This window comes from Columba livia, chromosome 5 (genome assembly GCF_036013475.1).
Source record: "Columba livia isolate bColLiv1 breed racing homer chromosome 5, bColLiv1.pat.W.v2, whole genome shotgun sequence".
Taxonomy (NCBI): domain Eukaryota; kingdom Metazoa; phylum Chordata; class Aves; order Columbiformes; family Columbidae; genus Columba; species Columba livia.
The window spans coordinates 9,129,914-9,153,607 of NC_088606.1; the positions used below are offsets into that span (position 1 = coordinate 9,129,914).

General features: G+C 37.6%; 1 protein-coding gene across 2 annotated transcripts in view; it reads left to right on the top strand.

The window, feature by feature from the left end:
- Positions 1-23,694, top strand: part of JAG2 (jagged canonical Notch ligand 2) — a 71,746-nt gene that overhangs the window by 43,188 nt on the left and 4,864 nt on the right. The window contains exons 6-25 of one of the 2 annotated variants that reach the window (XM_065063293.1): positions 2,978-3,108; positions 3,493-3,612; positions 5,447-5,560; positions 6,408-6,521; positions 7,093-7,206; positions 7,747-7,793; positions 8,077-8,250; positions 10,557-10,707; positions 11,232-11,396; positions 11,964-12,077; positions 13,372-13,485; positions 13,854-13,967; positions 14,898-15,014; positions 15,955-15,982; positions 16,998-17,083; positions 19,252-19,365; positions 19,560-19,675; positions 21,308-21,553; positions 22,001-22,132; positions 23,157-23,313. In XM_065063293.1, the coding sequence (XP_064919365.1) occupies positions 2,978-3,108; positions 3,493-3,612; positions 5,447-5,560; positions 6,408-6,521; positions 7,093-7,206; positions 7,747-7,793; positions 8,077-8,250; positions 10,557-10,707; positions 11,232-11,396; positions 11,964-12,077; positions 13,372-13,485; positions 13,854-13,967; positions 14,898-15,014; positions 15,955-15,982; positions 16,998-17,083; positions 19,252-19,365; positions 19,560-19,675; positions 21,308-21,553; positions 22,001-22,132; positions 23,157-23,313 (2,468 nt within the window). The remainder of the gene's footprint in view (positions 1-2,977; positions 3,109-3,492; positions 3,613-5,446; positions 5,561-6,407; positions 6,522-7,092; positions 7,207-7,746; positions 7,794-8,076; positions 8,251-10,556; positions 10,708-11,231; positions 11,397-11,963; positions 12,078-13,371; positions 13,486-13,853; positions 13,968-14,897; positions 15,015-15,954; positions 15,983-16,997; positions 17,084-19,251; positions 19,366-19,559; positions 19,676-21,307; positions 21,554-22,000; positions 22,133-23,156; positions 23,314-23,694) is intronic. The other variant, XM_065063294.1, reaches the window with a different exon arrangement.

Below are 23,694 nucleotides of genomic sequence, written 5' to 3' on the forward strand. Positions count from 1 at the left end.
AAAAAAAATCTCTATTTTATTGAACTTGACCAGTTTAGATTTTTTAATAGTTCCAGGAAAAGCAACAAAAATAAATAATTCATTCTTCTTTCCCCTCTTCCCCTGACTCCTGTCTCAGAGTACGTATGTATCTTTGAATTGTGCATAGTGATGGGTGCTTTTGTAGGATTCCTTGATACTGAATTTACTTACTTAAACAAATGAGACTTACTTCAGAAGGTGTTTCTTCCTTGTCATGGAGTTTAGCTCCTTGAAGCCCCACTTGCTTATTGTAACCAAATACACGCTATGAGTTGAATTATTGTGGCTTTATCTGCTTGTCAATGACAGCAGTATTTTTCCTGCACAGTTGCAGTTTCTCTAATCTCAAGACTGAAATGTTATCCAGAAGCTTTGCTAATGTTAACTCCTGCCACCTCCCCTTCCTCCAGCTTTGTATTTAAATTCTTATTTTCTATTGCCGCCAGACTCGCATCTGAGGAAAATGGAAGCTGTGAAGCGTGTCTGTAGAATTATCAGGATCTTTTCTGCAAGTTATTGGTTTCAAGATAACTAGCAATTGTTCTTCTATTCCAATTGAACTCTCCTGGCGTTAATCCTGACCTGAAAGGACGCTTTGCTCTGGGAGCAGATGCCTGTACTTCAACCTTCCATCAGGAAGTTACTAAACTGTAACAATCTATTTATGGTAGCTTCTTTTGTACTGCTAATAACCCAGCACGGGCTAAGATTAAGCCATCTCTGATTTTGTCTTGCGTGTGTTTGGTTGTAAAGCTGCGCTAGAGCCAATGAAGTCAGCAGAGGGGAAGGACAAAGGAAGTAGAATCTTGATTCCAATAAGGATTTTCTTTGTCTGTTGAACAATGGGAATCCTTATGAATTCTCTAAATTTGGCTTTCTCATTAAGTCAGATGTGTGAAATTTAGGATTGCAGAAACTTATAGTGAATTATTCTCAATTGAGGGGAGGCAGGGAAGAAGTAACTTTATCCCACCATTAACCGTACTAGCAGTTTCCTCTTGGCTGTTACACGAGTGGTTGTTACTTGAAAGGGTATTTTAGTTTGGTTCTTTTTATAGAAGGTGTTGCTTTGTATCTGTATCATTTGGGCTTCTCATGGTGGATCATTAACCTTATTTCATCCTTGTGTTTGGCTTGATACTGTTCTCGTAAATGACAACATGACTTTCTGAGTTGACTTTATTGATCGCATCTTGCTCTAGGGGTGATCTGAGATCCATGCAAACATTATCTTTTTAGAAGGAAGTGGGATTAAAGCTGCTCTAGCACCTGCTAGTGTAGGATGCAACCAGACTTCCTGTTCAAGAGGAAATCCTAATTTACTCTTCCTTGTAAACTAAAGGCTGATCAGCTTACCACATAGTAACCTTTTGACTTGTAAACACTGTGTTCCTTTGGGCTGCTTTTAGCTTCTAGAAATGATTTCCCTCAGGCTTGGTGGTAACTCTAGCAGTAAATTTGACTGTGGTGGATATCATGAAAAAGCACCAATCCTTTTTTTGCCAAATTAACTTTAATGCGGCCAAGCATACAAACTCACGTAGGTACTTAAGATGCCTTCAAGTTCTAAGAAGGTGGCTGGATTTTTCTTTGCACTCTTTTTCACCAGTGCAGTGTTAACAAGAACTTATTATCTGTTGGGTATAGGAAACAAATTGAGTTATTGCGATTGTTTGCTGTGTGATGCAGACTTTCAGCCCTTGAAAATACTTGTTAGGTGTGGGTGGGGAGTTGGCTTTTGCTGGGATAGCCATGGTGAATCACTGGCAGTAGTGCCAGCTTTGGCAAGGATGGAGATTTGGGTTGGGGCCAGTAAAGTGAGTTGCAGTGCTTTTTTTTTTTTATTATTGTTTATTACCAGCCCCTGAAAAGATTTTTCTGTCCTTGAGGAGGAAGGAAGAGATCAAATTTAGCAGGAGCAGTATTTATTTCCTCTTACTGCTACTACAGCAAAAGAAAGCTGCTTCTGACATACCTGTGTTCCCCAGGCTTCTGATTCTTAGGGATCCCCCAGCTGAGAGGGGCAGATACTGGGACTAAGAACTCACAGGTCTAAAACTTTATATTATAAAAAGCTGTTTTGCAAAGATCTGCACCTGGATTTCTTCTGCCCTAATACGCTGCCATGTAACCTGTTCTGTGCCTCTGGGGACTGATGGAGCTCACTGTGGAACAGTAGAAGTGGATCGATTCGCAGGGAACCCAAACTCCTTGTTTGTACTGCTTTTCCTTGTCTTCTCTCACCACACCCCAAAGACTTAATAAATTAATTTCTGTTCTTTTATGGTATTCAAAGCATGTGGATAATAAAATGGTGGTGTTGAGTATATAAAAAGTACAGTTTCTTTTCTAATGCTTTTTTTTCCCTAGGCGTTACTTCTCCACCAGCACACATGTGCCCAACTCCCATTCAGCGTGTTTGTATGCATCTCTTTGCTACAATGGCTCTTAGATTGTTTATAAGAAATACTCTTAAAATAACAGGCAGAATGTGTTTGGTTTTTTGTTTGTTCGCATTTTTTTGTTGGCCCAAAAGAGCAAGCTTACTATTATTTTTTATTAAAATGCGTGGGAAATATATGTTTAACAAAAGAAAGGACAAAAACCCAACCAAACAAAAAAACCCCACCACAAACAAAACCAAATGATGTGAGATGATTTTGTGAAGATGGAACTTTTTGTGAAAGAACAACTACTTTATGTACAGTTGTCATAACTCAGTGCTTGGTGTAGTTTGTTGCCATGGTATATGATATGGTTGAGCGAGATGAATTCCAGTAAGGATGTTCAGCAGGACTAGTACGTCCCTTCTAAACAGGATAAAAAGTTTTGTTACCGGTTGCACATTGAACAGTTGATCTTGTTGAGAATGGTAAGTGTAGTGTTCTAAATACCTGTAATGCTGATAATTAAAACATCATGTCGCTAACTTTTAACATGTGAACTTACATCTTAGGTGTCATTATGGTTGGCAAGGACAGTTCTGTGATGAGTGTGTCCGCTACCCAGGCTGTGCTCATGGGAGCTGTAATGAACCATGGCAGTGTAATTGTGAAACCAACTGGGGTGGCCTGCTCTGTAACAAAGGTACTTAACGCTAATGTACAGGAAAAATAAGTAAAGTTGCATGATTAACTGATAACTTATTAACATTTTTTTTTTCTGCTGGTGTGCAGCTACCTGAGTATTTCTGTACCTAATTCTTTTATGGCAGGTGGTGCCTAAATACCACAAGTATAGGAAGTTTAAGACAAAGGACTTGGAATGGTCCTGATTCTTCTAACTCCTACACTTTTCTCTTGCTCATCCTTTTCTGTTCCGTGGATAGTTACCAGGTGACAGGCTAGCTAATGGAATATGGGGATGATGTGGGTAGATGATGTTCAAGCCAGAAAGGCATTTGTATGTCTGACTAGGGTTTAAAATGATGACATCTGTGTTCCATGTTAATTGACACTTTTCTTTGTCCAGATCTAAATTACTGTGGAAATCACCATCCCTGCCTGAACGGTGGAACCTGTATGAATACTGAACCAGATGAATATCGCTGTGCTTGCCCAGATGGCTACTCTGGAAAGAACTGTGAAATTGGTAAACCTCTGGATATTGCATGTATTTCAGAAACTGGAAACTGTTTTAGGCATGGCTACATTCTAGTTAGCCAGGTGGCATCTTTATATGCTCATTGTTGTGTATTTTTGTAGAGTAAAGGAGCTGTGTTCTCCTTTCCAAAAGCTAGTTTGGTTTCTGAAACGATTTTTAAAATCATACTGTCATATAGGACTGTTAGTACATAATAATGCTGATGTTAACTGCTATGGAAATGTGCTCAAGCCCTCTTACAGGGTCACCTTGAGCAGTCTAAAGAAAAAGTTCCTTCCCTGTTCCCATTGGCAAAACAGAGGAAAGCTTTTAAATCATGTTTCTGATGAAGTAAACCTTCTTGACTAGAGTTTGACAGATCTGTGCCTGTCCAAGATGAAAAAGTGCTTCTTATCTTTATATGTGTATGTGTTACACAAAGACCAAAATTTTCATGTGCTGGAGACATTTGGATATTTGGAGACTTTTCCTGATTATTCTGTCTCTGGAGATAAAGGGGCAAGTGCACAATTTCTGTTTCTTTCCTATTTTGCTTTAAAGATTTGATGTTTATAGAAAAATAAAAGCTTTCAGTTCAACCTTTTCATATGTCGTGTTCAGTTGGATGTTCTGCAGTGACTTTCTTTGCCATGATGGATGGTTAAATCCTTTTTTTTTTTTAATGTGATATTTCCAGTCTTCTCACTCTGATTTTGCTGTTCCTTGATAGTTAAGTGCAGATGGAAAGAACCCTTTTTTTCTTTCAACTGTTTGTCTTTGAGTTCACTAAACTATTATTGGCAGAAGGTTTTTACATTTATCAGGATGTAGACCTTTTAATTTCTATAAAGTGCTATATGATATTAATCGTACTATCAAAACTTCAATTTTACTTCAGCTGTTAGAATGTGATGCAAAGTTTTGGCTAAAATGGATGAAATCTTGTTTTAGCTTGCCCCAAAATTTGTGGGGAAGCACCTTGGCTCTTCAGATGAGGAGACGGGTAAAGTGAGCCATACAACTGACAAGTTCTGTGCTGATTATTGTCAGTAGATTGGTATGTGAGCTGCTTTAGGTAGTAGTACCTAATATCCTAGACAATGTACATTTAGTTTGTAAACTGGGTAACATCACTGAAAGCAAGATTCCAAAATATAAATGCTAGCAGTGATTAGAAGGTTTTACCTAGTAATGGGATTGTTCTATTCTTTCCAAAAGCTTCCTTGGTTTCTGAGAGGGAAAATGTCAGAAGTGATAGCATGCACCTTGCCCCTCCTCAACTTGATTGTTACTTAGTGCAGCTTCTGCAAGTTACAGCCCTACATGGAGCGGCAACAAGCAGCACTGCCTATAATTGCAAGTAGCTCTATTCTTTGCTGTTTCCAAGGAACAGTATTAGAATGAAGCTAAACAGACCTTTGATACTTCAACTACTACTACTGTTCAGACCTCTGCATACAGCGTATCTGTTTTGTGTCAGTGAAGGAGGAAAAAAAAGTGCTGGAGCACTCCAGAGGTGGGAGTGCATGGCTGGAAGCAGTAGGTTAATGGGGAACCTCTCCAGCTCCTGGGATAATGAGATAGTGACCTGTCTACCTTTAGGCTTTTTAGCCAGTAGATATGAAGGATGATGCACCTTCAGTAAAATCTTGCTTCAGCCTGCTACTGGGAATTTTCTTCTCTACAGCTGGGAGAGGGAGGCTTCAGGCTTCTCTACAGGTTCCTCTCCACTGCTCATGCTCTTAGTCACTTTAAATCAGAACGCAATTTCTAACTGTAAAAGTTCCCTTAACTGATACTAGAAGAGTATTGAGCAAGAATTTCTTTCCCTCTTTTTTCCCAGCGGAGCATGCTTGTGTATCTAACCCCTGTGCAAATGGTGGAATTTGTCATGAAATTTCATCAGGCTTCAAGTGTCATTGCCCATCAGGGTGGAGTGGACCAACATGTGCTATTGGTGCGTATGCATTTGCTGGTGACTGACCCATTAGGTTGGAAGGGTTGATACAGCTTGCTTGATAATATCATGTTCTGTGGGTGTGAAATTTAGTGGTATTCTTACCATCTTTTAACAGCTATGTGTTGGGAGACTCTAAAAAAAAAAGATTAAAGGTACTGTGCAGCCAGCAGTGTCTGTTTGCTGCAGCTGAGATCTGCAGGTTATCAAAAGCACAGCTGGAATGCATCCAGAGAAATGCCCTTTTGCCAAAGCTTGTAGGACAATTTCTGACTCTTTAGCTGGTCTAAAGCAAAATGGATTTGAGAAATATAAATGTGAATGTGAAAGGTCCTCTACCTCTTAGAGGAGTGGAAGAGTAGATTACTCAAATGCTGCCTAAGTGTCTGGTTTGGAAGACAGGGATGTAGTTGAAATGTATCGTGGACCCATGCAATTGGGTTGCATGTTGCCTGTGATTTGGATCATGGGCTTTTGTATCTGTTTTTTGACAGCAGCTATGTTAAAAAAATATATATCTACTGGCTAAACTTGTTGTGATCTAGGAACCTGACTACCAATTAATGTGTTCATCATTGCGCAGATTAACTGAATCTTCTTGCTGTTTGCAGACAGAAGATTTCTGAGTTCCTCACTCCCATATCTCAAAGGTGTGAGAAAAGCCCAAGTAAAAATTAGGTTAGAAATGTTCCTAAGCTTATTTGTACGTTCTCCCCTTTCATCTTGAATTAACTTTTAAAAAAGACAAACATACAACCACAGAAAACGAACAAAAAGACGCATCCCCGTAGCACAGGTTAAGCCAAGTTTTAACCCATGTAATGGAAGGCACACTTTGACTTTCCAGATATTGACGAATGTGCATCTAACCCTTGTGCTCAAGGAGGGACCTGTATTGATGGTGTTAATGCATTTGAGTGTATATGTCCACAACAGTGGATTGGAGCAACGTGTCAGCTTGGTAAGTAATTATTTTCTAAAGTTTTGAAGACCACTGGAGGTTATTTGCAAATAATTAGTTACTCTGCGTGAGTGTGTTTCTGGCTTATTTATTGAAGAACATTGAAGATGTGTGTTGCTATTGATATCTTAACTCTTCTTTAGTAGATCCTAAAGCCAGGAGTTTCAAGTGAACTTGTGACTTTTTAAGCCCCAACTTAAGCTTACTTACAATAGTTCCTCTAGAATGCCCGATAACGTTTCTGTTTCAAAATACAGCATTGGTGATGGTAGCTCCTTCTTCGTGGTGGCAGAACAGTGACTATAAGCTTATGGAAGCAATGAAGGGATTTGCCATGACTAACATATTACCTTTTTGAGTTTTGGCAAACAGAAAAGTAAGATAACATGCATGTGCTACTATAGACAAGTGTGCATTAAAAACCTGTGGTATGTTAAATTGTTTTAGCACCCTACCAATGTGTAATATGAGCTTCTGATGCTTGGATTGCATGGAAACTTTGCTTGGTGCGGTGGTAATCTGTTTCTTGGTTTGTTCTTTATTCTCTTCTTTCTTTTATCTTCTTTCACAGATGCTAATGAGTGTGAGGGGAAACCCTGTGTTAATGCTTACTCTTGCAAAAATCTCATTGGTGGATATTACTGTGACTGCATTCCAGGATGGACAGGAGTAAATTGTCATATCAGTTAGTATTTCTTTAGTATGTATGTTGACCATAGGATGTTTTATTCTTTAAAAAAAGTTTTATGATGAATGATAGTACACGTGTACAAGAAAAGATACCTGTTGTCAGGATTTTTCTTGCTTTCAGCAATGTAAATTGAAAATATTGTTTGAAAATTTAGAGATTTAATTGGTATTAAAATGAGCTTAGATATACAGTTATGTAACTCTAAAAAAATCTCACTTATCCCTGATTCTGAATTATGTCATGTACTGATTCAATTTGTAATATGTTTTAGCTGAAATGTTAGATATGAAATTAGCTGATAACATTTAATTACTATTATTACACTATAATATTAACAGAAGTATAGGATTTGATATTTCTGTTATATAATTTTAAAAATAAGAATATCTTTAGACATCAAGCATCAATGTTTTCATTGAAACATTTAGTAAATTCCTTTCTGAAAGTAATTTATTTCCATTTTTGTGCTAGACCTGTATTTTACAGCTTAGTCTTCTAGTAGAAATTCTGATGTCTTGCATATTTTATCCATAGATATTAATGACTGTCATGGACAATGTCAACATGGAGGGACTTGTAAGGTAACTCTTATTTATTACATGCTATGTTGAAATTTAATCTTGTTATAGCTAGTTACGAATTCTATAGTTTGGAATTACAGGTTGGTTGAATGAGTCTAAATGTTAAAAGTATAGTGTCACACTTGCAGATTCTTGCACTGTTTCACAAAAAAAAAAAATTATGGGGTGCTACTGTTGTTTGCAAATCCAGAATACAGAAATAACCTGAATTCTTCTGTGCAACGTATAAACAAATCTTTCTGCTTTTGCTTTTGTGTTTTCCTCTTTTCCCCCCTCTGTGAAGGATGAAGTGAATGGTTACCACTGCTTATGCCCTCGTGGTTTCACAGGAAAAAACTGTGAGATAGAAACAAATGACTGTGAAAGCAACCCGTGCCAAAACGGGGGCCGTTGCAAGGACCTGGTGAACGGATTCAGTTGCCTGTGTTCACAGGGCTTCTCGGGAGTCTTCTGTGAGGTGAGGGTGGTAGTGACATTACTGCAATACTTGGATCGAATTGTTGAAAGAAACATGCCTCTGTGTTTAAATGGGAGTGACCCAAGGCTCTAGAGCATTACTGACTAACATAGCTGTTACTTGATACTCTGAATTAAGCCAATTTGTTGTGCAGTGCTGTCATAGTAGCTGTAACACTTGAATTTGCAGCCTGATAAACTGCAAATTGTTGCACGTAGGTGTTGGCTCTCCTAAATGTGTTAAGGCTGCAAGTATTCTTTAAGCTTGAAACATTTTCCTTTGCCATTCTCAGGATTTGTGTCCTTTTATTACACCAGAATGTTTTAGATCTTCATTCTAATAACTCTGAAGTACATAACTGAATTACTTTTCAAGTCGTCCTACTGTTGTTGGTAGGAGTGTCCACATAATTAAAGGCAGGCAGATCTGCAAGTCATCTTTTTCTCTGAGATCATTTTAGGAACACGTAGTTCTAGTTCTTAAATACGGATTCAGATTTTAAATACAGAAGTGCTAGTGATAATTCATAAAGTACTCCATGATAAAGATGATCTCCCTCTTTCTAAGGAGGACATTATGCGTTTCAATGTAAAATTATATTGCCTGAAGTATGTATTTCTAGCTTTCACTGGTAGCCAAATTCATGTAAGTATTATGGTTAGCAAGACAGCATCAGCTGGAAATGTTGGGTTAGCATTTTGTTGGATTTGCTCCAGAAATTTTCATGGATGGCATTGAAGTGATCTCTTTTAAATGCTGAAGTAATTTTATTCTATATTATTTGTGTTATTCAAGAAACAATGTTCTCCTTTTATTGAAAGTTAAAAAGGGTTGCAGATACTGACCAGTTTAATAAAGCCACTGTAGTAGCTAATAGCTGATGCACTATTTCTACATAAGGATCATAGCTCGAGTGCTCTACTCTTCGCTGATTCATAGCATACTGTGTAATTAAAGTTTTAGCATATCTGTTTGAATAATAGGGGGGACTTGGCTGCTTGCCTTGTGTGTTGCAGGAAATATGTACCATTGATTCCAGATGCTAAAGTACCAGCTACTGAACTTGCATTGGGAAGGGGAAATTTACACTAATGGAAGGAAACAAATGGAGACATCTGATAGAGGAGATCTGAGAATCTTTCTCAGACATTACTTATGTTTTGTAGTTTGCTTTGAATGTTCCATACGAGAACAAAATAGCTTGCTGAAAAATATCTGTGTTGCAACTGGAATTCAACATGCTTCTCTGAATTTAAATACTTAACACTATCTGCCCTCCTTCTGTCTTAGTTAGCTTTGAATTTTTTTTCCTGTTTAACTACAGAACTACTAAAAATATTGACCACATCCACCGTTGGACTGAATTTTGTCTGTAAGGTTGAGAAAGCTGCCTTTCTCACAAGAGAGATGTGAGGGGGGAAAAGCTCACTTGAATGGGAGGAAAGCAAGACTTGAGAATAACAATTTGGAGGAAAAATGCTGTGGTGTATCAGTATCCCTTTTGAGGCTACTTTGTGGATTTCGAGGCCAATTTGGGGCTTCACCAGTTCTTATGCACCAGTCTGAGATGCAGAAGAAACAGAATTACCTTTCTACAGCAATTTGGCTGTGTTAAGGGTTTTATTATGAAAGCTAGGTTTAAATTTTGCTTAAGAAGTGTTCAAAATATACCTAGTACTTTTGTGTGTAAATTGCCATGGTGATAGTATTTGTAAGAATAAGGCTGTGAGCAGCCTGGTGTAACTAGTCCTACTTTGAGCGGGAGGCTGGGGAGTAGCTGACCTCTAGAGGTCCCTTCCAAGCCATGTTGGTTCTATAATAAATTCTATGTCTTAATTGAGATGGGAAAAGAAGTTGCTCTAGAGAATGAGATTTTTTTAAAAGTTCTGTGTATTTTAAGTGTCTTGCAGACACAATGGTAAAAAGTGCACCGGTATTTAACTTGCAGTGTAACTACTTAGTATGTGGGTGTGAAGGACAGAGAAGTGACTTAAAATGATCCAGAATAGTCACAGTAAGAATCTCTTAATGGCTTGTTCTTTGCTAACTATTGCACATGTGCTTATTTAGCCTCCTGCAAAGGAATAGCTTTTAGCAGTATCAGAAATGCTCTGTGTTAGGATTGGCTCAAGTAACCTGAAGTTTGTCCGTGTTGCAATATGGAATGTAATATGTATGATTCATAAACCTTTTTAAAACTTGAGGTTCCTTGTACATTAGCTTCATCTGTGTCTTTGGCAACAGAGATAATGCTGCTTACTCCAGGGAAATGAAGCAGCTGCTGCTAACTATGGTCTTTCTTACAGATGGATATTGATTTCTGTGAACCTAACCCTTGCCAGAATGGGGCTAAATGTTATGATCTGGGAGGAGATTATTACTGTGCCTGCCCTGATGACTATGATGGAAAGAATTGTTCTCATCTCAAGGACCACTGCAAGAACAATTCTTGTAAAGGTACCTGCTGTTGTCCAGGAACTTGTCTTAACATGCTGGTGGCACATTAAAAGTGAAAAGTAGTATTTCTGAGAATAGCATAATGCAGAGACACTTTTATTATACTCACTTAGACTTTATGAAATAGTGAGACAGTGAGAAGAAATGTTCATAACAATCCGTATTTATAAAGAGGTGGAGGGTAACTTATACCATTTCCCCAAAAATAAGACCTACCCCAAAAATAAAACCTACATGATTTTTCAGGTTTTTTTGAGGATGCTTGAAATATAAGCCCTACTCCAAAAATAAGCCTTAGTTACAGTTCATTAAAAAAATCAATTTAAATAGTGTTCAGGCAGTTATACATGTAAAAAAGTAACAAGTTTTGGAGCTAAAATATAAGATCCTGTCTTATTTGGGGGGAAACAGGGTAGTCAATGTAACTTTTAAATTGTGATTAGCCTTTATTTCTGGATAACTTTTTTAAAACAGAAAACTGGTGATGCAGATTATGAGTCTGATGATATACTTCTCATTCTTAGTAATAGACAGCTGTACAATAGAAGTCTTCACTAATGCTACCCAAGAAGGAATCCGTTTCATTTCATCTAATGTTTGTGGGCCTCATGGACGGTGTATCAGTCAACCAGGAGGGAATTTTACTTGTGCCTGTGAAAGAGGTTTTACTGGAATATACTGTCATGAAAGTAAGTAGGAGTTTCTTCTAAATTATTTTCTTGAAGTTTTTGTTTTGAAGCTTTACAACATTATTAAAACCTGAAAGTTTTATTTTAAGTTGTGTAGAGCATTGTTGCAGGTGAACTGCTCGAAATCCAGTTTCTTGCGGTAACAGTTGTCTTTGTAGTGGTTCGCACTTCCAGCTTCAGTGTGAATGTCAGTACCTGCTACTTCTAGGTATAGTCTTACAAGAAGCCATGGATTATTCCAACATGGGAATGATAAAGAAGGGACAGACACATTGACAGCACGGTTTAGGAGCATGTGTATTGCTGTTCTGGGTATTTTGGTGTTGGTTTTTTTTTAACACATAGATATTTTTGCCAGGTAAACTTAATGCTGCGGTTTGACTTGGTATATATATGAGAGAATGCATCTAGAAACTTTACCAGGCTTGAAAACTGATGTTTGAGCTGTTCTGACATATGTACAAATGGAATGTAACTTTGCGCTGCTTTTCTAGAGACACAAGTGTAGATCACTCCTCTAGGTAGATGAGAACAGCTTGAGCAATAATTGTTGACTTTTTGTTACAGATATCAATGATTGTCTGGGGAAACCTTGCAAGAATGGTGGGACATGCATCGATGAAGTTGACTCATTTAGATGTTTCTGCTCAAGTGGCTGGGAAGGAGAATTGTGTGACACAAGTGAGTACTACTAAGTGTTGCAGGGTGAAATATTGCAGCTTTGTTGTAATAGTTAGTGATGGTTGGTGTGTGGTTAAAAATAATGGGGTAGTTTCTCTGTTTTATCATCACACATCTACCCAGTGGTGTTTGCAGAAGTATTTTCAAGAAGATTTTTGTGTAGCAGCTCTGGAGACTTAGTTGCTTTAATAGGACTATAGTCAAGTTCTTTGGTGTAGTATAGCGCATATCTTGGGAGGAGAGAACCTATTTTTCTGCTGAGGAAAAGCAAAAGTGAATATACCTTGTTTGGGAATCTACTCGTTATGTAGCTTTTATTGCTATATGTATTTCTTAGCATAGTTACTGTACATAAGTTTGTCCCTTAACAAACCTACTCATACATAGTAGTTGTCAAACTTGAAAAGCTTTTAGCTTTAAGCCAGTGCAAACTGTAACGTTCTTCTGCCTTATTGAAGGGATTTGTAAATTTAATATCTGTTTCTTTAGTAAGGAAAGAACTGCTGAAGCCTGAATTTATACTTGTCGGTGTTTGGTATTCTGGATTCAGTGAGAGCAGCTCTTTACTTTTGCTGCCTTGGCTTGAGACATGTTGGGCTTTAGCTGACAAAGCAGTGTACTAGGCTAGTTCATGGTTAAGTTACCTTAGAGGAAACTGCAGTTGGTTCTTTTTCTACTCTGATTGAAGCTCCTTCTAAAATGTGACAGCAAGGACTTTGAGACTTATTACAGGACATGCACCAATTAAGATGTGAAATAAAGACTGAGAAACCTTTGGCATCTGTCTCTGTCAAAAGCGCTTTTTGTGTGGCCTAGATGAAGTTCAGTCTGGAATATTGTTATAGCTGTTAAAATGTTTGTCTCCAGTAGAAAGAACTTTCTCTAAAAATCATGTATGTTTAGGTATATGTTTACTGGGTGTACACACATATAGATAGAATCATAGAATCATTTTGGTTGGAAGAGAGCCTCATGGTCATCAAGTCTCAACCATAACTTAACTCTGGCACTAAATGTATGTGTATATATATGGTTAAGACATCTGAAGGCTTTAACTCTGTTTTGAGACATAAAGCAGGAGAGGGAGCCTTGACTGTCTCATGTGGGTGTCCTGGGTTGGGGATTCTTCTCAGAACATTGTAGGTCCCTACTAGAAAGTTTTGTCTTATGTAACAGTTAAGAACACTGTCTTCCTAAGTAGTATATGGTTTATTTCCTTTATAAAGAACTATTTTATACTTTCTCATGGGCTTGGCTAGGCTAGATCATCTAATTTGAATAACTCTTTCTCTAGATTTCAATGACTGTTCTCCTAACCCATGTCACAATGGTGGCCGATGCATTGATTTGGTAAATGACTTCTATTGTGAGTGTAAGAATGACTGGAAAGGCAAAACTTGCCATTCACGTAAGTGTTCTTTACTTTGATCTTTAGTTTACCCAAAGTTTTGTTTTCTTTCTTCTCATGAGGCTAGAGTTCCTGAAATTTAAAATAACACAATTGCAGTGAAATAATAGGCATATTTTCATTACCTCTCCCAGTTTCCCAGCAACGAAATGGAACATTTAAAAAATTTATTCCTTCATGTAGTGCAATAGTGTTGTAAGAGATGCCCTTAAATTCCATTGCTTTTGTTGCTTACTGTAATACAGCAAGTGGAACTATGCATTTCTAGTACTGTTGCGTTTAAATAGTAATTTTGTGATTAAAAAGTACCTGGTCTTAAAATTTAGCAAGCCCAATGAAAATTAAAACTGTTTTATTGTGATGTATAGGTGAATACCAATGTGATGCGAATACTTGTAGCAATGGTGGAACATGCTATGATGATGGAGATACATTCCGCTGTTCGTGTCCTCCAGAATGGATAGGAAGTACTTGCAACACTGGTAAGTTTGTTGTCTACAGATACAGCCGGAAGAAGTAGAGAAGTGTTTAAATAATACTTAGCTGTTTAGTAAACAGGCACACTGTTCTTCCAGCTGGCTAGTTCAAAGCTGTTCCAGGTGGCTGGAAAATGAAGTTTAGAATGATTTCTTTTACTTACCTGAAATGATACTGAGTTTTTGGAAGATTTTTCTCTGCAGGCTGCTTACATGCTCTTGGACAGCTTCTCCTAAGCAGATTTGGAACACTTTGGTCTTCTGTCGTCTTGTTAGTCTTTGCAGAGTTTTCTTGGGAACTTATCCCCCTGGCGTGTTGCTTGAAGGTTCATAATGTGATTAACTTTGTGATTGAGAGGTGTATGAGCAGACATACTCAGGAAAAATGAAGTGGTTCTTCCAAGGGGAGATTTGCAGGGTTACTGCCTACCGTAGGGAGCTACTCTTGAGCTTTTGGGGATTTAATGTAATCTTCATGGTGCCTTTTTCTGAATATGAAGCTTCCATTTATAACCAAGAAGTTGGATGAAGGTAATTTAGTCTAGTTTTTCTACTTTTTAGATACAATTGCAGCATTTAATCAAAACCTGAACTTGAAATAACTAGTGGTTTATTATGAAGTACACCTCATGACCTGGGTAACTCACTGCCAAAGTAGGAATTTAGCAGTATTTGAAGAATGTTTACAAAGATAGGAAAAATTTAGATATTTCTTTTTTTAAAATAAAACTTTGTGATTAAAACAATTGAATTGGGGTGGTGGGGAAGGTAGGTGAGAGACTATATCGTGCGATGTGACTATTTTTGGAGTCTTTTGGCCTTCTTGGAAGTTTCACGCTGTTGATTTAAGTGCAGTTCATGATTGTGATGTTGACGTATTCAGATGATAAATACTTTGTTTTCTGTGCTAAATAGAGACCTTTTCTGTTTTTAAAGCTAAAAACAGCAGCTGTATTCCAAACCCTTGCATGAATGGTGGAACATGTGTTGGCAGTGGAGATTCCTTTTCTTGTATCTGCAAAGAAGGATGGGAAGGACGTACATGCACACAGAGTAAGGTTTTTCTCCTTCCTTCCCCTGCATTACCCTGGGATATTAGGAGTGTCTGTCACAGAACTATTTACCGAAACAAAACAAGTTTATGGAGTTCCTATGCCAAAATATCTGAATCATTCAGGGTGGGAGGTAGATAAAGAAAATGATGCTTGAGCAATGAATGAGGAGCTTGCCATGTTTTTTTTGTATCTAGTCTCTACCAAAAGAAGACTTTTAACCTTCTATAGAAATATATTATTTATGAACATGTGCACCCTCATAGAAATACTTTAATAATGAAAAGTATGTGGAAAGGCAGGCAGTAGTGTATATTCTATTATTTTCTCTGAGGATAGAGTTAACTAATTTGACATACCAATACAATGAATTGGTTAGGAGGAGTAAAGCCTGCAGCTTTGATTTATTTTTTTTTTTTTATTTTATACCAAGGTGTAATGCAGAGGAAAAAAACTATATCTAAATTTGAGCTCTGTTTTTAACTCTACTGTGGAATTACTGTTGTATTGATGTATGACTTAATTAGCTGTTCTAAAGCTGACAGTGCTAGTATAAATGCTAACAAATACACATGAAGTGCCAAAGTAGTAGTAATCCTTGAGAAAGTTTTTAGAGCCTGGTTGCAGGCAATACCCTGTCTTCATTCTGTTATGTTGCCTTCATGCTGCATCTCATCTCAGTCTGTGCTGTTGATGTATCAAAATACACTGAATTTGTAAATATTGCATTTGTCAGTATATTCATAAAATTTAAGGTATTTCTTTGGTGTGTTAGTTGTAATTGAACTTTTTTTGCAAGTGTGGAAGAAAGTGTTCAGTTCTGTATTATTTTTCTTTCCTTTCTTTTCCTTACGAAATATAATGTCTCTTGAACTATAATATTACATGTTAGAAAATAAATATGCCACTGGTTACACTAATCTCTATTTCTTTGTCTACAGATACCAATGACTGCAACCCTCACCCATGGTAAGTATGCAGACTCCCGTTCTGTACCTATCGTGAATTGAAAGTGAGCACAGAAATACGGATTTCCATTCCAGATTAGAACTAATTATACCATAAAGTAATTAAAGCCAGCCTCCTTAAAAATCTTAAAACAACTTTTTTATATGCCTTACCTATTCCTTGATAGCAACGAAGACCATAAAACAATCCTGAGTTGATTCATATATGAACAGATAAAAGTATGTTAGTGTAATCTTTGGGCCAGAACTGACTAGTGAATTATTGTGATATGAATTGGCATCTACAATTGAATTTTAGGATAAAAAATGAGAAATTGAAATCTGTTAGTTTACAGTAAATAATTTTAGATAATATAAAAATGCCCTGTTGGATCAAATACTATGTATAAATGTGTTTTAAAAACAAAAATATTTTTTGGAAGATACAGTGGGAGTATTCAAAATAGAGGTTGATATTTATGGTTGAAGCGGAAAAATACTGATGTGTGTTTGAAGCAAACTATCTACCTTATCTTTCTCTGTTGTCCATTTTGATGCAATAACATGTAGTTCGTATATTAAAAGCACGCCTTGCAAAAGAGTTGGCTTTCTCCGTATTCACTTTACAGTGCTGCTTGAGTTCTGTTGATACAGTTTCCCACACATGCACACACTTGTGTAGTACGTTGCTGTTTTAACAGGTGACTTACTAAGCAATATTGTTTATCTTAACAGTACACCTTCTCTGTTGGTGGGAGCAGATCATCCCCCGAAAAAGCAACAGAGGGTTTAATTAACAAAGCTTTAATTAGAGACGAATGAAACAGTGTAGATGTGTTATTAAGTAGGCTCGTATTATGAATTAGCCAGCACTTTTTAATTCTGCATTGTTGAATAGTGAGAAAGTACCACGAGCAGAGACAACAGAAATTTGCATGAGAACACACTGTGCGAGACCTGTGGTTTTTACTCATCTTTAGACTAGTGAATCTATCCTGAGAACTCTCGTTGTAATGATGGGTTTGTTATTTTTGCAGTTACAACGGAGGCATCTGCGTTGATGGTGTGAACTGGTTTCGATGTGAATGTGCACCTGGCTTTGCTGGTCCTGACTGCAGAATTAGTAAGTACCTGTGTGGGTAAAGACCAGAAAGGTTGTACCATTCTGATGCACAAGTCAGAACACACTGTGACCATTTTTGCATTTGGTTAGCTGAATTCCAAACAACGAAACAGAAGCCACCTGTCAGCCAGCTGGGTAGTGATACCTTTTAAATAATGGCAATTTATGTTCTTCTCGTTGTTTCATTATGTGGAACTGAAATGAGTTGGCTTAAATTATACTCAAAGACTTGGCTGTTGGATTTTTCAGTCATTTCTGAAGGTTCTGGGCTGTTGGCTTCCTAGAATTTTATTAAGTTTTAAATATTTTTCTTGATAAACAACTTAAAGATTGAGTGTTTAGCATTAGAAACAGAAAGCTACTGAGACGTCACAAAAGAGAAGAAAAACATCAGAGGTGCAGTGCCAGCATATGAATAGCACAGAGAACTATGATAAATGTCTTTCAAAGCTATGAAACAAACCTGTTACACTGCAATTATCCTGAAGGATAGAAACTGAAAAGACCCTAAAACTGCATTGAAGTGTTGTAGAAGAGTAGTTTTGTTCTTGTGTGTTTGGTTTGTTTTGTATTGTTTTTTTTGTTGTTGTTTTTAATGGAATCTTAGCATTTTGACTTGAATGTGGTACCTTATTTTTTCCTGATTTTATTTCTCCCTCTTTGGAAGATCAGACTTTGAGTCTTTTGCAGCCTCAAGGCCATTGCACTTTGTCTTTTCACTCCATCAGTATGGTGATCTGCTTTCAAGTTGAGATTTCTTCTTCAGCCTGGCAACAGTAAATGAGCCAACACCTCTAGTCAGTGACTGTAGCACTTGTGGTAGCATCAGCTTTGTGATCTCTGGATATAGAACCAGGGATGGCAGGTAATCCTGTATCTAGATCCAGACGTGCAGTGAGGGAATATTGAATTCTCCTTTTCCAGACAAGAAATGCAGAGAGGACTGTTAGGAGACAAAGGCAAATACTGTGCATTTGTTATAGGACTGCAGACTTTTTTTTTTCCTTGTTTAGACTGATATAGACAATGGGAGTAGCTCGGACAAAAACTCAGCTCTGCTGATAACAGAAACAGTGTTAAGTCACTTTTCTCAGCATGTAGAGAATGGAAAAATCTTACACCAATGTAGCTTGAAGAGAGGAGGAAATAGTAGTTCAGCCCTGTAGCATTTTAGATACTTTTGAAGGAAGCTAGAGTAAAACCAAAAGCCCTTCAACATCCTTTTGGCATTTTCTATTGCCCACACGGGTGACAGTCTCACAACTACTATTTATCACATTTACTTTCTAAGTTTTGTTCTTTAAGCGCAGAAGATGAGCTGATACTGTGCATCAGTCAGGGATTGGTGTTTAAATATTTTTTCTGAGGGATTGGAGTGGGCACTCATTTTCAATGGCAGGAGAGCTTTTGAAAGATGCTTTGAAAGAGGATAGTTATGGTTGAAAATGAAGCAGTTGTTGCCCATGGCTCACAACTTGGCAGGTTGGTTTCTGTTGCCTTTGGTCACTTCCCCAGGATAACAAATAATATGTTGTTGTGCATCTGAATGGACTGTGCTCTTGCCTTTTTCAATAGACTTCTATGGCTAAGTCTTTGAATCCTTCAAGGTTGTTCTTTCGAGAGGTTTTTGTCCTGTGTATGTACTAGATTCATCTACTCACTGTTTTCTGAGGTTATTTAAGTTACATCAAACGTTTGTGACAAACTAAGCTATTACTCTTCTTCCTTATGGCAAATTGTATCACAGTAAGTCACTTTTTTCTAGTACTGTTGAGCAAATTCATTGTTCAGTTCTTGCACTCTGATAACTTCCTGAAAGCATGTGCTTTTCTAGGAAGCCTAAATGTCTTAAATTAGCACCAGAACAGGATGTGGGATTTGAGTTCTATAGCTGAATTACCACCCTCAGCTGTCCAACACCTCTGCTCTGTGAGATGAGTCAACATTTGACCACTTCTTTGATCACCAGTACTTCAGTTAGGGTGCAATTATGAGAAATACGTTAGAGGTGACTGCTGAAATGATAGAACTGTCCAATTAGGAAATTAATTCTAAAGCCAAACTGCCCATTTCTTACTAGAAAAGCAGAAATTGTCAGATTACATCTCAAATGTTTAATTACAGTGTTTTATGTTCCTGTTACTGAGTTTTATCTATTTTCTGTCTAGATATTGATGAATGCCAGTCTTCCCCGTGTGGATATGGTGCCACTTGTATAGATGAAATAAATGGATACCGATGCACTTGTCCCCCTGGAAGAATTGGTCCTAGGTGCCAAGAAGGTATTTCTATATCTTCTGTGAACTTTTACCCAAAAATCACTAGTGTACAATGTAGCCAGTATAGTTTTGATGTGTAAGGTCACACATGCTGTAGCTAGTAGTTTTGATGCTGTAGCTAATAGTTTTTTATTTAAATTTGTATAGCTTCGGTAGCTTGAAGAGTTGAAGTGTCTGAATGTGCTTTTTTTTCTTAGTGATTGGAATTGGAAAGCCTTGCTGGCTTAAAGGAATTACCTTTCCCCATGGCAGCAGGTGGGATCAAGAATGCAACCACTGCCACTGTTTGGATGGTCGTATTGACTGCACCAAGGTAGGCATTTTGACCTATTTTCTTAAATCCTTCTGACTGAAGCTTATTGTTCTTCTCATGCACAAGTTAATCTTTGTTTTTTTTTCCATCTAGACTCTTGCATAGGTCTCCCTCAAAAACTGCCTTTTGTTTAGAAAAAAGCCTAATAACTTCCTTTAAAAATACTTAAGGATTGTCTTTATAATCCTAAGCTATTGTCCTGCTCTCTACCTGCTAGAACAAGCTCTCTAGAAGCAGGCAGACACTTTCTGCAGAAAAGGAAACATGAACTGGGGTGACATAATGAATCTTGGAATGATAGATAAATCACTCTGCCAAAGTTTTGCAAACAGAGTTTTAGAGCTCCTAATTTTGTGAAACATCAGTTTCAAAGTAAAGGATATGTAGGAAGAAAAGATTCTTCAGTGGGTAATAATTACCACTTTGTGTTGCCTTTCAGTATGTTCACGAATTGTCAAACTACAACCTTTATGTATTTATTATGGACTATATCCTGGTGGTTGTGACTTATTAAAAATAGGACTAGCCTAAATACAGGTTGAACATGCTAATGTATGTCCACCAGGCCTTTCAGCCCTTCCAAGATATAATTTCTCAGTGAATTTGTATTACCTGTGTGGCTCTAGATCACAGCTGGCGAGGGACAAGATCGGTGCTCCTTACAAGCTGTAGGGCTAGGTGGATGGCTTCAGATGGGCACTAATATTACTAAAAATATTGCCTCACACTGCAGTCTGTCTCCCACGTCTCACTGGAAGTACCACTTAAAAAACCTCTTGGTTGTCTTAATCTATGCAGCCTTAATCTTACTTTGTTTAGCTAGGTATGTACTGTATGCAAAGAAATAACTTATTCTTGCACTTACTCACTTAGAAGTGCACTTTTTAGACCCTTTATGGTGTTACAGTTTCAAGTTTGAAACGTCTTCAAAAGATAACAGTGCATGATGATAACTAGAATCTCAGAAATGGTGGTGCAGTAAATGCAACTTAACTGTGTATGGTGTTTGGTTCTTTTATGCATAAGGGAACAAAATGATCTTGCTGACAACTGTGGTTTAAGAAATCCATAAATTCCTCAACCAATAGCTGTGTAGTATTATATAGAATCTTAAAGGGTCCACCATGAAATTGAGCTGTTCTTGGAAGCTTGTTGCACTTGAGGCATCAGCATACTGTTTTCTTTTGGTAGAGTGGTTGAAGTGAACGGTTCTTATCACAAACATGCATCAGCTCTTAATACCTTCAGCATTCTGTGGCAAGGATTTCAGTGTAAATATTGAAGAGAAATTAATTATTGTGAAGGTGTTTCTAGATTACAGAAGCATAAATGACTAGTTTAAAATAAATGCCAGAAGTTCTATGTAACTCAGTCTCTAAGAAGACATGCCCGGTCACTGATGTCTTGGGTAGTCTTTTTACAGTATTTACTCTTTTGTCTATACAAAATGGCCCTGTTTTGTGGAAGAGCAACTCCATCTAGTACTGGGACAACAGCAGTATCGGAATCTGTACTTTTTATTTTTTTTTATAGCCGGTAGTAGATCGTGACCATCTTATGTGAATTGTTTATTTTGATTTGATGCATAAGAGCAATTAAATGTAACAGTACTTTGTTCTTTTTAATTTCTAGGTGTGGTGTGGGAAAAAACCTTGTTTGTTACACAGACACTGGGATAATTCAAATAACCAGTGTCCCATGGGTCAAGAATGCCAGGAGAAGTATATGAAATGTTTCCAGCCACCATGCACGGAATGGGGCGAATGCAGTGCTTCTGAACCTCTGCCTGCCAATATCAAGTGTCTGCCTAATTCTGGATACTTGGACAATGACTGTGCTAGAATTACTTTAATTTTTAATGGAGACAAAGTTCCCCAGGTGAGAACAGAATTATTAATGAAGTATGGCAATATATGTAGGAATATATTCCATGTCAGAGCATGGAAGATTAATATTTCTAATATGACTTCTTGCTGTCGTAAGCTTGCAAATTTTATTTTTAGACTCATCTGTTGCTAGTAATTGTGCTTTGTCTAAAGGGCAGGGCAGAATTAGGGTTTGTACTGAATATTTTGGTTTTTAAATCTTAAAGAACTGAATCTTCTTAAATTTCAAGATATGTTCAGACTGTCCTATGATAGTCATGCAAGCTCGGTTTCTCACCCTTCGTTCCAAAACCCTACTCTTCACTTTTCTGCCATTTCTTGCTGTCCTCTTTGCCACCTTTATCAGGTCTCAGTAACTGCAAAAACTTATCAGAGTTTTATTTTTATGTACTATCTTTTACTTGAACTAAAGTCATACCATCTCCCTTGCTTCTAACAGGGCACTACAACTGAAAATATCTGTTCTGAAATTCGGTATTTACCAGCTACTAAGACTGTTTCTAGGGACAGAACTCTGATAATTTTATGTGATCTGTCTTACTCCACAGAAAATGCAGTGGAAGTTGCTATTGTAAGTATGAGACTTGTGTTATTATATATGGGAGAATCTTTTCTTATTAGTTTGAGCTGGGGAAGAGGTTGTTTAAGCTTGTTTCACTTCAATGCAGATACTGCAGTCTGTGGCTTAGCCTGACTTCAAAGCGATGTTTGTGATCTCACAATTTCCTATAATGCTAGATAGCTGAAACTGCAGGTTTCATTAATGACAGAAGGCTACAACAATCTCCTGATAAATTACTCTGAAGACTAGTCCGGCTCAAATTAGTGAACAAGTGCCTACCTGTTCTGTTGGAAATCCTGGGCGATTGACCTTCTCAGTGAGGAGATATAGTTGCGGGTGGCTGGATTGCATCTTTTTGATGTAAAGAAGCTTCTGCTATGCATTTAAAATATGGCTGCTTCAGGATGGTCATTAAATACACAAGCACTAAATGGGAAGTGGAAAAAGGTGCAAGTTAAGTAGATGAAACTAACTGTTGCTCTACTGAGCTTAAAAACTTGCTTTAGAGGCTTTACAGCCCAATCACTTGGTGCTTGTGTATTGCTTAGTTTCCAAGTAAAGAATTAATGTTCATAGTGAAGTGTTTATCCAGGCAGAAGCTGGACTGTCTGTCTCTACCAGTACTGTAAAGAACATGCTGAGCCATGATGCAGGAAGCAAAGTGTAGGGTATAAATAGAGCAGACTGTTATTAGTCCAAGTTTCTATCTAGATAATCCACATGTCTTGAAGTGCTCCAAAGTATGACTAAGTTTAGCTCGGCAGTGTAAGTAATGTGGAAGTCAGCTGCCTCTTATTTGAGGTACGCTAGATTAGCAAGTAGGTGTGTTACCCACCAAGTCTGGCATTGCATCTGCACTTCAGATAGACCAAGCTGTGCTGTTGCTACCGTAAACTTTGTATTGTTTGTAACTACTTTCAGGTAAATTCAACCCAGTGAACTCAACTAAGACGTAGTTGCCTTTAAAAAGTAGATTTCTATGATTAGGTGATTGTAGTAACGTTTTTAAATTTTTCTCCTTCACTCCCTTTAGTCTTTTGTCCCTCATCGAGATGAACAAGATAATAGTCTCATACAGAATGCTGCTAATACAATAGTAAATGCAATCACTAAGCGGCAAAACAGCACTGTTATGTTGGCAGTAACTGAAGTCCAAGTAGAGACCATAGTTGTTGGGAATTCATCATCAGGTAAGGTTCTCAATGCATGCGTTCTGTGTGTGCAAGCATTTGCTGTTCCCCTACTGTCAGTCTTGTCTTATTGTGACATGTTGGGGAAAACAATACATTGGGTTGTTTCTTCAATTGCTATCACTAACTGAAGAGAAAGTGGCTTTAAAATCAGGTTTCTGTACTTGTTGTCCTAGTTTAAACTGAACCTCATCCCTAGTGTAATATCCCCCCCCATCTACCCTTGCCACTGTTTTGGCTTTGACTTCCAACCCCGTTTTCCCGTCTAAGCACATCTTTCACAAGGTCACGAGTTCTTCTCGTGTGCTGTTCAGTTCCTTGCTGATTCTCCTACATTAGCTTTAACCCAACCTCAGCCCTTGATGCTGCTGCACTGTAGAA